General features: G+C 33.2%; 2 protein-coding genes across 2 annotated transcripts in view; one reads left to right on the top strand and one right to left on the bottom strand.

Annotated features, from left to right (window-relative positions):
- The first annotated feature begins 1,771 nt into the window (after positions 1-1,771).
- LOC143916087 (G-protein coupled receptor Mth2-like) lies at positions 1,772-9,089 on the top strand. The gene is made up of 8 exons (XM_077436985.1): positions 1,772-2,440; positions 2,522-2,711; positions 4,065-4,256; positions 4,483-4,561; positions 7,036-7,220; positions 7,298-7,469; positions 8,284-8,469; positions 8,556-9,089. Exons 1-8 carry the CDS (start codon positions 1,982-1,984, stop codon positions 8,686-8,688), a joined length of 1,596 nt encoding a protein of 531 aa, XP_077293111.1. The 5' UTR covers positions 1,772-1,981; the 3' UTR covers positions 8,689-9,089.
- The window catches only part of Prp8 (pre-mRNA processing factor 8), a 22,903-nt gene continuing 14,364 nt past the window's right edge, over positions 9,033-17,571 (bottom strand). Inside the window, exons 18-35 of the mRNA XM_077436957.1 lie at positions 17,219-17,424; positions 16,950-17,140; positions 16,735-16,870; positions 15,914-16,083; positions 15,681-15,828; positions 15,462-15,590; positions 14,945-15,105; positions 14,204-14,395; positions 13,935-14,129; positions 13,682-13,853; positions 12,607-12,720; positions 12,354-12,527; positions 12,083-12,276; positions 11,520-11,735; positions 10,712-10,877; positions 10,436-10,639; positions 10,086-10,365; positions 9,033-10,010 (exon numbers count right to left, since the gene is read on the bottom strand). Of these exons, the coding sequence (XP_077293083.1) occupies positions 9,856-10,010; positions 10,086-10,365; positions 10,436-10,639; positions 10,712-10,877; positions 11,520-11,735; positions 12,083-12,276; positions 12,354-12,527; positions 12,607-12,720; positions 13,682-13,853; positions 13,935-14,129; positions 14,204-14,395; positions 14,945-15,105; positions 15,462-15,590; positions 15,681-15,828; positions 15,914-16,083; positions 16,735-16,870; positions 16,950-17,140; positions 17,219-17,424 (3,203 nt within the window). The 3' untranslated portion in view covers positions 9,033-9,855. The remainder of the gene's footprint in view (positions 10,011-10,085; positions 10,366-10,435; positions 10,640-10,711; positions 10,878-11,519; positions 11,736-12,082; positions 12,277-12,353; positions 12,528-12,606; positions 12,721-13,681; positions 13,854-13,934; positions 14,130-14,203; positions 14,396-14,944; positions 15,106-15,461; positions 15,591-15,680; positions 15,829-15,913; positions 16,084-16,734; positions 16,871-16,949; positions 17,141-17,218; positions 17,425-17,571) is intronic.

Raw genomic sequence — 17,571 nt, 5'->3', positions numbered from 1 at the left:
TCATCGCATGGGTTTTGGCATATTAAGTTATTAATTAAAAAAATAATTAAAATTAATGTTTCGGTTCTGTGTTCAATCCACGCGTGTTCGAATTTTTTTGAAATACCTTTTAAATATATTTAATTTAATATTTATATTTAATTGTTTAATATGAAAAAAATGGTAAAAGCTACCTACATATAAACAATATAAAACACCAATAGAAAAAATGAATAAATTAATTGATTAATTAAATAAATTCTCAATAGATGGCGCTAAATGCTCCGAGCGCTGTCTATTAACCTAGATGAAACATTGGTAGCAAATAGTATATATATATTGCCAGCAGTTTGGCTTAATGGTAGCGTATATATTTAGCACCACTGAGGTCGAAGGTTCGTGTCCTCGTCAAACTGCTGGTTATGTTTGGGGGTTTTGTGACTCAAAATCGATCCAAACCAATCATTGTTGAAACGGTTCCTGAAAATCGGTATTAGATCATTTCCTGTTGTCACAAAATCTGTGTGTATAATTTGTGAAAAATTATGCACAGTAATCTGAAATCTATAGATATCTGTATAGACATCTCTATAATTTCGTGTTTATTATATGTATAAAAATTGGAATAATAATAGTACACAAAAATCTAAAAATAATCCATAGATGTCTTTATGATTATTATTTCTGCACTGATTAATTGTTATATGCTGTGTATTCTGATTGTATATGTATTATTGTATTTCTGACCGTTATCGTACACTCATCGCATTGGAGCGATCTGTAATGACGAGTGTATATTGATTGTAACAATAAAATAAAATAAAATATATGGAAGTTTTTCTTTCGTAATTATATTCGTATATTATATTTGTACATTTTTTTGGCAGTGGTTTAGATGTGACGTATGTATGTCGAATCGAAACGACTATTATAGTACGGCGAGCGTTATCTCAGATACACACAGGCAAACGCACAGAATAGCGCTATTTTATATTTATATATTTTCTGAAGTATAAATATACATTATTACATACATACATACATATGTATGAGTAAATTATTGCGAGTCTATTTTACTATTCTGCATTTATTTTGGTTTATTTGGAAATACAAACGTTGATGGAAATTAATGACATCTTTATAAATGATTTTTTTTTTAACACATGTTTATAATTTATTTACGATTTATATTTATATGTGTAGCTTAACTGAATTTTGTTGTCAGATATTTTAACAGCATAGTATAAACCGTCATACATACGTACAAAAAAATAAATTTTCAATCAATTCATGTGCATTTTCCGTTCCCGTTTCAATTGATGGTTGGACTAATGTCACTTCAACGCCGTGTCGTCATAAACCAACCTGTTAACTTGGTTACCAATAAACACATTTCCTTGACTACACAATGGCGCTTCATACTTTCGCGTCGGTTAAATTGTAATTACGAATATTATTATCAAGAGGTTTTTTCCCGTTTTTTTTTTCACAGTAATCTTCCCGGATATGCATACAACAAAACCTAAAAGTTCCATCGTAATCAGGTTGAGTGGTTTAGGAGCCTATACGAGACAGACAAACAGACATTCAATTTTATATACATATATGTATATCATAGATTATTTTAAGAAAATTATGTATTGTAGTTACATATTATTAGTAACTTTAATACACAACAATGTAATTTTTGTAGTAACGTAGAAACGAATGAACTAAAATGGGTATCTATTGAGGGGAAGATACATATGTACATATATATCCATGTGTATGTACATATGTATAATCGGTGTTTGCATTACTAGTAGAAACGCTTCTAGGCCAAGTCAGTGCTAGATTTGAAACGGAACGGTCGTGCGTCCCGCACTCAGTGTCCCATTTTTATTCCGAAATATTACCTATAGTACAATATTAATCCGAAATTGACTGATAAAACTCAAAAATACTTTGAACCTAGTAAAAACCACACAGTCAATGATTAAAAATTTTGAATTAAATACTGAAAATGTCGTATAACTTTCTTCCCTTCCTCCTAATCATGGCGGCGGTGAAGGATTCGAATTCTGAAAATCCATGCAACTTTTATACGAGTGTAAACATATCACATGGGATAACCTTGGCGAACGGATCCACGGTGGCTGATGGTGTTGTTTATTCCACTGACCAGCAGTTCATCCACGAAGAAAGTGGTGAATCTCACTTGAGGGGTTGTTTGTGCTTGGTCAAGACTTGTATGAGAAAGTGTTGTGATTTGGGTGAGGCTTATGTGGACGGAAACTGCAATAAAACTGAAGACCCCCTGGTGAATCCTTTCAACCCTCCCGTCTACAATAACACTGATTTATTGACTGGAATGATGGCGAATGACAGTTTTGGATTCGTATTCCAAAGTGTATGCGGCCCTGCCGATGGATACGTTTTGAATCCTCTCAATTCTGAAGAAGACGAGTTCTTGCTTCAATCGGTAAATGTTTATTTAAATAATAATCCATAGTTTTCCATATGAAAAAGCATTTTTAGGGTCTAATCTTCGTTTCCTTTTCAGGACGGGAGCATTCTCCTACCTTTTGATATGTCCAACTATACGATGATGCAGTATTGCATTGACGCATGGATTACTAAACCTTTAACTTACGATTCTTCTAATTGGATGACAGAGTATTTAGCGGTCGTGTGTTATCCTGATAATGAGCCTGATGAAACATATAATCTGATATATTCCTTGTTTCCTATCGGTAAGCTGAAAGTTTGTGACTTAATTGATTTCAATACACTGTTATATGGATTCAACGATCAGTTCAGTGAAAAATCGAAATTGAACCCGATCTCAGATTTATATGCACATCACCACAAAAAAAAAATCGGATGTGACCAACCCATGACTTTATCTATGTATTTGAGGAATATAAGAAGGTCACAAAACAAAATTCGATAATTAAACATACATACACGTTCACACATGCCGGTTATGAGAGCATTTTCGATACAAATTGAGTGCAAATGTAGGGTAACTTAAACAAGACAAAAGTTCTACTTCCGACTGTCGGATTTTGTTCGAAATTTTTATTATTATTTGAAATCACTATATTTACTATACACATTAAATATCAAGAAAATAAAAATAATTTAAAAGGTGAAAATAAAATAATGAAATATTGTATTAAAAAAAAATACTACTTCCGGTTTACAAATTATGACCAAAACCTTATCAGCTCTAAGTTAGTACATAAAGAATACTAAATATCAATTTTAAGCTTGATTCGTTCAGGGGTCTGGAAAGAATCGTGGTCACAACATTTTTGACTTTTATAAAGGAAAAAATCCCACTTCCAGTTTATTAAATTTAGTAATTTATTTTTATTTTCATCACATTGATACTAGAATTATACTTGAATTTTTTCGTGAAGAGCACACATGTTTAAGGGGTCGAAAAAAATAGTGGAAGAAAAATCGAACAAGAGTAAACTACCACTTCCGGTTGACGGATGCTTACCAAATTTTATACATAACTTGGTATTAAGCTTAAACTTCTAAATATGAAATTTCAGTTCAATACACCGAAAGTTTTCTGAGAAAAACATAAAAAACCTCGATTCTCTAGAGTAAAAGTACTACTTCCGGTTCAGGTAAAAATATTCAAAAAATATTAGGGTATAAAATTTATAATTTATATTACATGTAAAAAAATTCAGTCTGATTGGTTTAGCGGTTTGGGAGATAATTGAATTCAAAAACTTAAGGGTAGGTACCATTTCCGGTCAATTTAAAAATTTAAAAAATATTTAAGACTTATCGATAAGAATTTCAGTAACCGATACTAAGTTTCAGTTCGATAGAACCAACGGTGTTCAAAAAATCCCCAAAATATACAAACACAGACACACATTTTTTATAGATAATGAAAACGTGATCAGTGATCAATTCTGAGTTCGAATCAGTCAAAATCTCGAGTTCGAATTTTCGAATGATCACAAAACTTCATCTATTGTAACTAATTACATAGATAAAGTAATAAAAGCAAAATCCGTTCGGATCAGGTCACATCATTTAAATGGTACATCATTTGAAACGTATGTTTATTGTTTTAGGTATGATGATCTCGATCCCGTTCCTAATCGTCACATTTTTAGTGTATGCAATAATTCCAGAATTGCGAAATTTACATGGAAAATCCTTGTTGGGTTACGTTTCCGGTCTGATATCCGGTTATATTTTCCTGTCTGTTGTACAAATTCAAGGTCGCTATCTACAATCCATGACCGGACTTTGTATATCTATAGGTAAATTATATCATTGCATATGGTTTATATTTAATATTAGTATTGCTAATGTTTATATAATGTCATTTTATCCATACACTTTTGCCAAAGAGATAGATTAAATATTTATAAACACATCTATCTATATACTTGTATGAACCTGAAATGTGTGGGTGAAATCAATGAATGATTTTCAACTTAAATATTTCGGTAAACTGTATTTCTATGTTTTCATCTTTGCTTGTAGCTTTCATCATTTATCTATCTTTCATGGTGAGCTTTTTCTGGTTGAACGTTATGTGCTTTGATATGTGGTGGACATTTAGGTAAGCAATTACATACATATGAATATGACACATTAGTTTATTTAATTACACTGTTCGACAAATGACGACTTATTTTTTGGTTCAGAGACAAGATATGACTTTTCTTATAGATCTATGTATATGCCCAGTGAACACGAATCTGGTAATAAAAAATATTGATTGGATCGAGAGATTTGGATATATATGTGTTTTTTAAATTGCGTGATTTTTCTATATCTTGGTGTTGTTCGGTCGATGTCTCAAAATCTGTCAATTTCCTGTTCAAAATGAATATTGGAATCTATAGTCGGGTATTTTATCTTTCATTTGTAGTACTTTTCAGCTTTCAAATCTCTCCAAGTAGTCGTCCAGTTCAAATCAAAAGTCAAAAGTACGTATTTTCACTTGGGATTTTTTCCCACTGTTAATACTATTTTATATTGAGTATTTTCAATTGAAACATGTTTATTGGAATAGTGCTCTGACCACACTATTTTTGTTGTCGTTTAAAAGGGTTAATTGGAAGTGTGCTGAATTTTAAATCGGTAAAATTTCGAGCTAAAAACTCGTACTAGTATTTACACGAATCTGAATTGAATTAATAGGGATAATATATTAAATTGTCTTTAAATAAAATTCCACTTACAAAAATCATATTTCGACTATTCTTATGGATTAATAAGAATAGTAAGAATAAAAAATAGGATTGCTTTCGTTTAAAAGGGTTAATTGGAAGTGTGTGATTTAAAAAACACATATATCTCCAAATGTCGAGCCAATCGACATTTTTTATTACCAGATTCGTGTTTACTGGGCATATATCTATAAGAAAAGTCATATATCGTCTCCGTCTTCGAATCATTTTTCGTGTCGAACAGTGTTATTACTAAAGAGCGGACCCAGAGCGCGCCATTCATTGTTCAATTGTTGTAAGGGCATTGTTAAAGATTCGCCGAGCCTTTTTTTCTTGCACTCTAGCTTTGTAAATAGAGCCAAACCACCCCGATTCCAGGAAAAAGCACGCTCTCTATCCGCGCTCTAGTTATTACTTATGGTCTAACTATATTATATAAAATCAGTTGGATATTGAATGTATTCAAAAACTTTTTCCTATGAAAAATAATTTGATACCATTTCGAATCCTATATGTAGAAACATCAATATACGGATACACCTTTATTCGTAATATCTAGCAAATATTAACGCACTATTGAATTCTAAAGTATTCTTAAAAACATTATAACTGTCAACATTCAACTGTTATATTTTCAACTGGCGCACATTGTTGAAAGTGTATTTGCGCTTGTTGGGATATAATTTAATAGTTGAATTGTATTCGAATATGAATGACCTAAAACACCAGTTGGAATATATTTCAACTGAAAATAAACTTTGACTTTAACATATAGTATGTACATAAATGATCCTTTATATACGTATATAAGTCACTTATATACGTATATACACCATTTATATACGTATATAAGTGATAACATATTTAAAAAGCACTTGATAAAATGCGATAAGAAGACAAGTGAAGTACCTTTTGCAATTTATTCCTCAAGTGAATTCTTAGCAAAATTCTGTCATTGGAAGACAGGAAAATATTTTTGTAGTACAAAATAATTGCAAGTATAAAAATATGACACCACAATATTTAAAACAAAAACTCTATAGTAATTTTCATTACTGTTAATTATTTGTATTAAATTTGCACGTCAACTATTATATACATATATAAAAATGCGGTTTAATTTTTTAGCGGTATGTATGTACATATATATGTATACATATATTTTACGTGGATTGTTTTGATACGCATTTAATATGTATATCTATAAAGGAAACCATAAGAACCTAATCTTACCGCAATAATGTAAACCTTGAAGACATTAAAACCGACACTATTTATTGCAATTGCATTTATCAAAGAAAAATATAATTAATTGCAGTAAAATATATCAAGAATGTAAAAAAAATATACTGGTTTTTCAAGCTATTGTATAAGAAATGAGACTTCAGTTAAAACTTTGCCTTTGGTAACTTTTCTATTTGTAGATGTTTCCTAAAATTTGTTTACTAATACTTTCATAGATTTTTTTCATTTTACTGTTTTCTATTACCTTTGTATATGTGGAATATATACAGTTTTAATTGAGCACAATATCATCGATAAACACAGCACACATTCTTGAGAACTATAAACATGGACGTCATGAAAGAGATTTGGCAGACCGTCAACTGGTTTAAAAAATAAACGCAAATGTTAATAAAGAACATGCTTACATGTTTTTTATACTTCCAAGACCTATTATTTGAAAACATTATAATGTAAATAACCTATATTAAACTACATATTATAGATGGTTTAATATAGTAAACTACATATTATAGATCGATGGTATAAGTATTCGGATATAAATAAGAAATGTGTCCGAAAATCAGTGAAAAATCATATATTTCCATCATTAATCAATGTCGAATTTCAACTTCAGGAACATGAGAGCTTTAAGTGGAGGTCGCCGTGCTTCTGAAAGACGGCGTTTCTTGATATATTCCTGGTACGCTTGGGGAACTCCATTGATATTAACGAGCATGTGTGCCCTCATGCAGTTTCATCCCGACATACCTGAGCATCATGTTCGTCCTCAAATCGGAAGGAGCAATTGCTGGTTCCACGGTATTTACACATAAGTGGTTTTCACATGAAATTATTAGCATCAGCGAAGATATACATATATAATATATTGCTTTCAGATCGTCCTGCACAAATGGTATATTACTTCATACCGATTATGATCATCATTATCAGCAATTTAGTGATGTTTGCTATGACTACTTTTAAAATAATATCGATTAAAAGAGAAACTGCAATGTTGAGGACCGGCGACAGTGCAAGACATCAACAATTTGACAAAAACAAGCAAAGGTTATCTATTTATCTCTTTATATGCTATAATATGTCGAGCACGGTTTTTAAACTTCAAATTCGTCATTTTACAAATCAAATTTGTTGTTTTACAAATCAAATTCGTCATTTTAGTAATAAAATTTGTCGTTTTACAAATCGAATTCGTTTTACAAAACAAATTCGTAATTTTACAAATCAAATTTGTCGTTTTACAAATCAAATTCGTCATTTTATTAATCAAATTTACCGTTTTACAAATCGAATTCGTCGTTTACAAATCAAATTCGTCGTCTTACAAATCAAATTCGTAATTTTACAAATCAAATTTGTCGTTTTACAAATCAAATTCGTCATTTTAGTAATCAAATTTATCGTTTTACAAATTGAATTCGTCGTTTACAAATCAAATTCGTCGTCTTACAAATCAAATTCGTCATTTTACAAATCAAATTCGTCATTTTAGTAATCAAATTTGACGTTTCACAAATCAAATTCGTCATGTTGCAAATCAAATTAAACAATTAATTCGTCGTTTTGCAAATCAAATTAAACAATTTGTAAAACGACGAATTCGATTTGTAAAACGACAAATTTGTTTTGTAAAATGGCGAATTTGATTTTTAAAACGACGAATTCGATTTGTAAAACGACAAATTTGATTTGTAAAATGACAAATTTGATGTGTAAAACGAAGAATTCAATTTGTAAAAAACGACAAATTTGATTTGTAAAATGACGAATTCGATTTGTAAAACGACGAATTTGAAGTTTAAAAACTGTATTATTGTGAAATTCAATACTTGATTGTTTTTACATTGTATGTATTTTTCAGATTCAATCTATATTTAAAGCTGTTTTTGATAATGGGTTTGAATTGGGTGGCCGAATGGGTGAGCTTTTTCGCAGACGGAGACAGTTACTTGTGGATGTTCACCGACTTCTGTAACTCGATCCAGGGCATCTTCATATTCATACTGTTCGTTTGGAAAAAGAAAACCAAGAATTTGGTTATCGCAAGGTGACCACTTTTTATATTTAAAAAAATAAACAAATGAATAATCATATAAATGAAAAATTCTTAACCACAAATGGAATCTTTTCTAGATACCGCATGCTACGATACGGATCGGTGGTTTCGAGAAACACTTTATCGTCACAATTCCACTCGAGCAAAACGCAATCGGGCTCCAAGAAGTCGGTCAACGCAGACATCATCAGATTATCAGAGCTCAGATGAATTAAAAGCAAGTTTTGTGCAGAGCGGACGAATTAAATGAGCATTGCTTTGAACAAATTTTAATATCAAAAATGTAATTGACATTTCGTGTCATTATCTAATATGTACTAGTATTGTACCTGATGAAATATCATTGCATGGCTGTTGGCATATTAAGTTATTAAATAAAAAAAATTATTAAAAGAAATGTGTCAGTCCGCAAGCGGTTGAACTTTATCCTAATACCTTTGAAATGTATTTTAATTTAATATTTATTTGTTTAATATGAAACAAATGGTAAAAACTACCTACATATAAACAATATAAAATTGTTTTTACTGTGTATTTATATTTTTTATTTTATTAATTACATACCAGGAAGGCATTACAGGCAACCCCAATGCGCCTTCCTGGCCAATTACAAATATTGCAGGATTTTTTTAATCATTATATAAGTCACTGAATTACGAGACACTGAAAAACTCGCAAATCAATGAGACATTTATCAAATTGTACACAAACTTATTTATTGCACATTAATCACAAATTATAGATGACATATTGTATATAGGAAGGATTTTTAGCCAATTTTTACCGGGAACCGTTTCAACAATGAAATCAGAGAAAATTGGCAAACTCTGATAGGAAACGATCAACCTGGAGTCACAAATCCAGGTCTGACCAACAGCATACTCTGAAAAATTCATTTTCACTCGAGGCCCGGCCCTGGGATCCAACCCGGTACCTCACAACGCTAAGCAGAAGCTTAACGACCGAGCTATGCTGCTGGCTATATGTATTTACTGTGTATAATAATACAAATGTACCATGTTTCTGGCCAGGGAGGCGCAGTGGGCTAACTTTTTGGGGCTTCTTGGTATAAATTAAAAAAAAAGTGGCATAAAAATATGTATTTTAAAAACGAATTTAATTTATTAGGATTTATTTACAACTAAACAGTTTTCATCTTATGTATAAAAAATAAATTTTCACTGGCTTAAAGACCAAAATCAGAGGGCACGACACAAACATCGGCCGAACCAGAAACAAGTATCCGAAAATGTGAGACAACGGATGCCATTGTGCCACATCTACGTTATAAAAAAAATTTATATAAATCAATATATATTTACATGATCACTTTACAACAACTGAAAGTCATATAAATTAAGTAATCTGAACGTGCACTTAAGCAAACATGTCTTCTCTGTCTGCCGGCTGAGTGATACCCTCTTCCATAGACGCGAAGTTCATGAAATGCGCCGGTCGGTGCACTTCATGATAGAACTCCCTCGGATTGCCCAATTGGACCGAGTACTTCATATTCGGATCGTGACGCACACCTGCAACAAAATACAAACTTAATAACATCTCATACTTTTATTAATAATAAAGCATCGATTGATTTCTCAACATACCCATAAAGTTATAATTCCAGCTTCCTTGCGACGGTACCATAAAATATCCTAAAAATCTATCGGACAACAGCATTTGAACTTTCTCGTAGTGACTCGGGAGATATCCTTTGGGATTATTGCCTTTGTCCGTATTGCGACTACCCCATTCGAAACCAGACGGAGTCAATTTGTAAGCAGTCAGAGAGCACGAACCCGGAGTAAAGGAGCAAGTGATTATGATAGTCTTCTCTCCATCCCACGAAGGATTGTCGGCCATTATTTTAGCATGCGTGGTAATGTCCTGTGTAAAAATAAGATATCAAATACCAAACATACAAAATACATCATACAAACATCTAACAAAAACTTACCTGAGGCGACAATTGAGGTAATTCGTTGGGTTGAGTGTGCATCCAACCGAGAGGTTCCAAATCAGCAAGATGAGGATGCCCTGGCGGAGAACGGGGCAAATGGACGGCTTGATGCGTTCCCCATTGTGGTGGTAGAACGGCCGCTCTTACTTCCCACACTTGAGGATTGTCCGCTGGACTTTTGCCATACAAATAGCAAGCAATCTACAAAAACAACACACTCGTATAACCCAATATTCAATATACAATAAAATATCATATTGAAAAATTTCTCACTTGCGCCCGCAAATCTGATATAGTCACGAATTTCCTCAACAAATTCTTCGGCAATATATAAGTATAACCGGTCTCTTTGATATCATCCGAACTGACGTATATGTGATTCGTACGCAAATGAAGATTCGTCGCAGATATAGCTCGAACACGCCACTCGGTTTTAGAACTGCAATAAACAAAGAAAATTCAAATCAACAATTCTAACGGGTACAATTTAATTGTACATTGAGAAAAATACTTTGTATCTTAAAAAAAATGTTTGTGCATTAAACAATCTCGTATTGTGCATCGAATAAAATAATTTGGCATTATAAAGTGACCGTTAAAAATATGAAACGATCATTCGAAAAAACAGATTTTAGCATTAGTAGATAGATACAAAAAAAGTGGCAATGTTGCAGTCTTCCACTATTGACAACTGTCAACTGTCAAAAGTGTTTACTTTTGTTTACGTATTACGAATGAATGATGATGTAAGATCGTAGAGTCGAAGCCAAGGTCGTAAGTGTCGAAGGTCGCAAGTCGAAGAATATAAAAAAGAAGGAATCCAGTAGAGAGAAGCGTTGGTCGCTTCAATGATACACATTTAAGCAGTAAGCATCCGCTTTTTAAGTAGCAAATATTTTTTTCAATGATCAAAGCAAAGTTTCTAATGCAATCTGTATCCATCATTTAGAAATGCACACAAACTTTTTTCAATGTACAGAATTTTTTTTAAATGCACATTTATTTTATAAAATGGACCATTAAATTGTTCCTAATTCTAACACAACACAAATACACATATTTTATATATACAAGTATATACCTGAAGGTTTGCGATTCGTAGTTACTAGTCGTACTGGTGATGATCTCATCACCATGTTTGTTCACCGTTCTTGTGGTGGTCGCAGTCAGTTGACTCTGTTCTTTGCTCTGCTTTTCAATTTCAGCTATTTGTTGACGTTGGGCCGAAGGTGCCGATATTTCCATACCGAGAATAATATCTCGAATTTCAGATTGAGTGAGTGACGCCACATTGACACTGAAATAACATCAAATTTTTATTTTATTATCATATACATATATAATATATACCAGGAAGGCCTAACAGGTAAACCCCAATGCGCCTTCCTGGCCAATAACAAACAATGCAAACAAAATTGGCAAACTATGATAGGAAACGATCAACCTGGAGTCACAAATATTCAAGTCTGACCAGCAGCATTACAGATATACTCAGAATAAGTTCTTTTCAATCGAGGTCAAGTCACGGAATCGAACTCGGTGCCTCTCGGTGCATAGCAAAAGCCCAACCACCGAGCTATGCTGCTGGCTATTAACATCCAAAGAAAAAATATATACATATAGGTTTATGACAAAACTACGCACTTGTTCTTTTTGCCATAATCGGCCAAGATCAAATCCTTCAATTGGACTTCTACTTTAATCCATTCCTCGTCAGTCAGCGTAGGCCAAATGTGATGCGGCTCCGTGATGGTAGTTTTGTCAGGTTTCAACAAAACCTTGGTCCTTTCAGTGTTGACGTGTAAAGCTCGAAGAATGAGAATCAAACGGGAGAAAGCCTAAATACAATAAACACAATAAATCAAGTACATAAATATAAATATACAAACTTCACATATGAGCATTTTATACACACAGTATACGATGAGATCGTTTTCAACCAATCGTCGTACAAATTGAACAACACCATCTGAGGTTCGGTAGCCTTGAGAATCAAATCTCCGAACTTTTCCACTTTCAGACACGCCTGGAACGGCAGTTGCAATTCCGACCCTTTGATTACAATATTAGGGAAATCCAACAGATGCACCTAAAACATCAAATAGCATATTGTAAACCCTCAATTTTAATTATTAGAAAATATGGATGACATTTTGAAAGACACGCACTTCGAGAGGATCCAACATTCCTTTTCTGGTAACGATGATTTGTTTTGGTTGCTCTTCAACTGGCAACGATCTAATCAAAGCGGCAACTTCTTCAGCAGTCTTCCACTTGGCCAACTGTACGACGGAAATTAATCATTAAAAATAAAATTTAAATAGGTGCCACTTTAGTATGCGGTCTCTACCTTCACATATCTACTTAAGTATGCGGTCTACCTTCACATATCTACTTCAGTATGCGATCTACCTTCACATTTTTACTTTAATATTTGCGGTCTCATTGTCTCAGTTCTCGCGTGTGACAGTGAGACTGAATAATACTGTTACGTACGCCGCGGATTAAGCGAATAGAATCCCAGTGACTGTGTGACCATTCAAGGATTATCTGTTAACGGATTAACTAAGTGCATACCGTGCGACTGGTATAAGTGGTTTCAAGGATTAGCGACAGGCTAAGTGGAGATAAGCTAAACAATGATTGCACTTCCCATACCGTGGGAATACATATCCGAATACGTGACTATACAGTAGGTAAACAGATTATAAGTCCTGAGAGATCTACCCCTTATAAGGCGGTACGTAGGCGATATCATGTCATTCTGGACTGAGCACTGCCAGTGCGTGTATCTCCTTAATCATCAATAAATACTGTGAGACGACTGTTGGCCTTTTACTTGGATCCTTCACCCACCCCTACGCAACAATACCAACCCTAACAACCTAATTTTAAATGAATAGGGCCAACCCTAACTTAACCTAACCTACCCTGAACCTTAAATAAATAGGTGTTGGCTGCTAAGATATGTTTTTTTGTGAAAATATTGATGAAATAAAACTTTAAAAGAGTCAGGTTAGGTTAAGTTAAGTTAGGGTTGGCCCTATTCATTTAAGATGAGGTTGTTAAGGTCGGTATTTTCTTTGCTGCTGACGATATTTTGATAGAAATGCTTCAACATTAAATTAAATAAAATAAACAGGTCATTGCTACGATACAAATAAAAAAAAATAGTCGACTGCGATTCAAAGGTAGATCGCATGCTAAGGTAGACCAATAAAAATATAAAAAAATCGTATCAACCTGTCCTAAACGCTTCTGGCCGGCCCACACAGACGTGTGGATAATTTTAAGGAAAAGTTGACCAGTTCTCGGATTGAAAATGAAAATAGCACCGTTGATCGGTTTTGTCGTAAGATTGCCTTCAAACGTTTTGTGAATAGTTACACGATAAACATTAGTGTCGTCAACGAACCTGTAAAAAAAAAATCAATCATGTTAAAAAAAAAACAAACAAAAAACAAAGCATGCTAAAATACATAGGAGTAAAATTTACCATATAATTTGGTTTGAGAAAAGTTCACCATAATTCTGACTAGACAAATAAGGTTCAGTCGGTTCACTGCTGTACAACTGGAGAGCTTTCCTGATACGCTCTCGCAACACGTACAAAGCAGGATTAGCCTTCAAGATTTTAGCCATGGCCTGTTGGATCAACGGTTTGCAACCGGGGAACCAATTTCCATAAGCGCTGCAAATATAGTGACAAAATTAACAAAACAAACGAACACCACAAACAAAACGATCAAACCGGCGATCAAGTACCTGTGCAAATTATATGCTAAATCTATCGCTATGAGTAGCCCGGTGGGCGACGGATAAATGGACATGTTATCGGTGGTGTAATCCAAAAATTTGGCACGAGCGTATCTTTCAATGTCGTGAGAATCATAGTCTCCCCATCTCAATTGAATGTCCATCCAATATTTTTGAGTAGTCGTATTATCCATCGTATCCCTACGAAGAAACGAAGTATTATTATCATCCATACATAATACAATAGAGCAAAGTGAATTAAATAAACAATAAAAAAGAGGACAGTTTAAATACCCATTCATCATAAGCATTTCATAAAATTTTTGTGAATCAAAAAAAAATTATATAATTTAAATTTAGATTATAAACAAAAGAAAACGAAAATATAAAGCAACCTAAAATGACTGAAATGCGCATTAAGGCGGAGCATTAGAGATCTCGCATATAGGATCGGCAACCGTCCCAGTTGACCCATTCTTGTATATAATAGGTGTTTAGTCATGAATTAAACAGCAAATTTGTTGTAGTTGAAATCATTAAATTTTTTTATACACAGCGCATTTTTTAATCGTTAAATGATCGAAACATCTTTTTTATTTCATACTATACAATATTGCTCAATGTAACATTTTTAATTTAACAGAAATATATTTATTAATGCACAAATGATTCATTCTAAGTAGCAAAGTTATTTTTTTAAAATAAACTGTTAAATCGTACCAAAAAAAAAAACAAAAAAAAAACACTCACTTGGTATCGGCTAATAGAGACGGCCTAGAAACATTCCATTTGTAAGCGGAGAAGAGTAAAATATCAGCACAAGACGAGTTCATTTTGTACGATTTCCTAGGATGAATCGTTTCCTTTTGAACCGTTTCAATTTCAAGGGCGTCCAACTCTTGATCGAATACCTAATATTAATAAGATGATTAATAATAAATAAAAAAAAAACAATAATTAGATAATAAGGGCTAAAACACACTGAGTGGTACGTGTTTTCGGTAATATTTTATCCTTGCTTGACAGTCATCGATAATGATGAATCCCATATTTGTAAAAATATAGGAGAAATTTGTTGGTTGCATTTGCATATGCATACAAGTGCGACCTCCCAAATATATGCATTCTGCACGTGCAACTACACCCGAATTCGAATTCGGTTTGGGGAACACTCATTGTTTACGGTCACAGCAGGAAGCCAAGGACACGTGACTTCCCATACCACTCAGTGTGTTTTCGCCCTAAAAGTACATTATTGAAAGCTTACCTGACACAAATCCATGACGATAGACTCGTGCACCTTTTGCCACAAATGAGCTCTGAATATTTGAATGAGTGAAATTTTCAACGTAGGTATTTTTCCGTGCATGAATATTCCAGTCAAGTCCAATTGTACCTATAAAAAAATCGAATTACACTGATCAATAATTCAATTCAATCAAATATAATATCGTCTTTTTTAATAGCACAAAGCAAAATAAATTACCTGGAAACCGACGTAAACATTAGCCCTATTGATCGTAGGCGACCACCAAAGAGTAAATCTTCTGTTGGGAATTTGATTCAAACCAGATCTTTGCGCATTGGTCAATTTCTTATATTTCATCGACTCTTCGAAACCTGACGCTTTCTCCCTAAAATTTCATAATAAATATGAATACGATAGTATAGGTATATATAATACATAAAATATATCGAAATGTGAAACAAAAAACTCACCAGAACAAACCCTCCCAAGTGGGGAAGTAAGTTCCTTTGAACAGAGTATGTTCCAAGATACCTTCAACACCGCCGAGAGCCTGAATCATATCTGTACGGTAATTATTCAAATTCCAAAGTTTACCGTCGTGACGTTGGTGAGTCCACCAGAACGGATTTTGCTTCAAAACCTTAACAAAACAATTAAAACAATCAAAAATACATCAACTCAACAATTCAAATAAATTAAAATATAATATAAAGGGCACAATTTAACTGTGCAATGAGAAAAATACTTTGTATCTTAAAAAAAATGTTTGTGCATTAAAAATTTGCATTATTTTCTGTGCATTGAACAATCTCGTATTGTGCATCGAATAAAATATTTCAGCATTATAAAGTGACCAATAAATAAAAATATGAAACGATCATTCGAAAAAATTGATTTTAGCATTAGAATAGATACAATAAAAGTGGCAACGTTGCAGTCTTCTGCTATTGAAAAGTGTCTACTGTCAGGTCAACTGAACCATGATGTCAGGTCGTAGAGTCGAAGCCAATGTCGCAAGCCGAAGAGTTAAAAAAAAAAAGGAATCCAGTAGAGGGAAGCGTTGATTGTTGTCGGTTCGTATTTTGATATTTGCGACGTTGCTGTTACAGTTCATCTGTCATTTTAATACACATTTCATCCGCTTTTTAAGTAGCAAATATTTTTTTCAATGATTCTAATGCAACCTGTATCCATCATTTAGAAATGCACACAATTTTTTTTTAATTTACATGTTTTAAATGAACATTTATTTTATAAAATGGACGTTTAAATTGGTTTCTAATATAATTACTTGATATTGTTTAAATTCAGTACGAATTCTCCATCCTTTATCGTAAGCGAGCGTATGTCTGTCCTTTTGGAAGAGCGTATTAATTCTAGGTATTCCTCTATCCCAAGAGTCTTCCAAATCTTCCAAAGTCAACCGTCTGAAAAATAAAAATCACTCATTTAAAACACCTTAAAACAATACATTAAATAAATAAATGGATTACAAAATTAAATTACCGATTTTGAGCATTGGCTTCTTGTCTCTTAAGCGCATACTCGGCCCACACTCTTTGCGAATCGATGAACTCCGACTCCCACGGTTGAACGTAGCGATACAAATTAGGTATAAGTTGATCCTCGTCGTGAGACATACCAGATCGGAAATGTGTGATTCCGACATCGGTTTGTTTGGACCAACGTAAATCAGACTATAACACGAATATAATGATTTTTACATCAATTACACACATATATATATATATTAACAATAATGATAGAATCCATACTTGAGGGATGAGAACGTGACCCATCGAGAGCATTCCGAGTCCACCGAGTTCTTTAGGCGTGTAAAACACGACCGGTGGGAAACGCGAAGGCATTTTCGAATTGAGACCAATCTTGATACGAGTCTGAATTTTGTTCTCGCATTTAACCAACAAGTCCAACAGTTCTTGTGTGTTAACCACAGCCTCTCGGAAATAAGTCATGAGGCCTAAAATTAAGATAATAAAAAAAAAGTGAGAATACAATCATAATAAATCGTATTAAGAAAAGGGTACAATTTAACTGTACATTGAGAAAAATACTTCGTATCTTAATAAAAATGTTTGTGCATTAAACAATCTCGTATTGTGCATCG

This window comes from Arctopsyche grandis, chromosome 8, assembly GCF_051622035.1.
Source record: "Arctopsyche grandis isolate Sample6627 chromosome 8, ASM5162203v2, whole genome shotgun sequence".
In the NCBI taxonomy this organism is placed as follows: Eukaryota; Metazoa; Arthropoda; class Insecta; order Trichoptera; family Hydropsychidae; genus Arctopsyche; species Arctopsyche grandis.
Note: the sequence above shows the minus strand (reverse complement) of the source record. Positions and strands in the feature narration are given on the sequence as shown.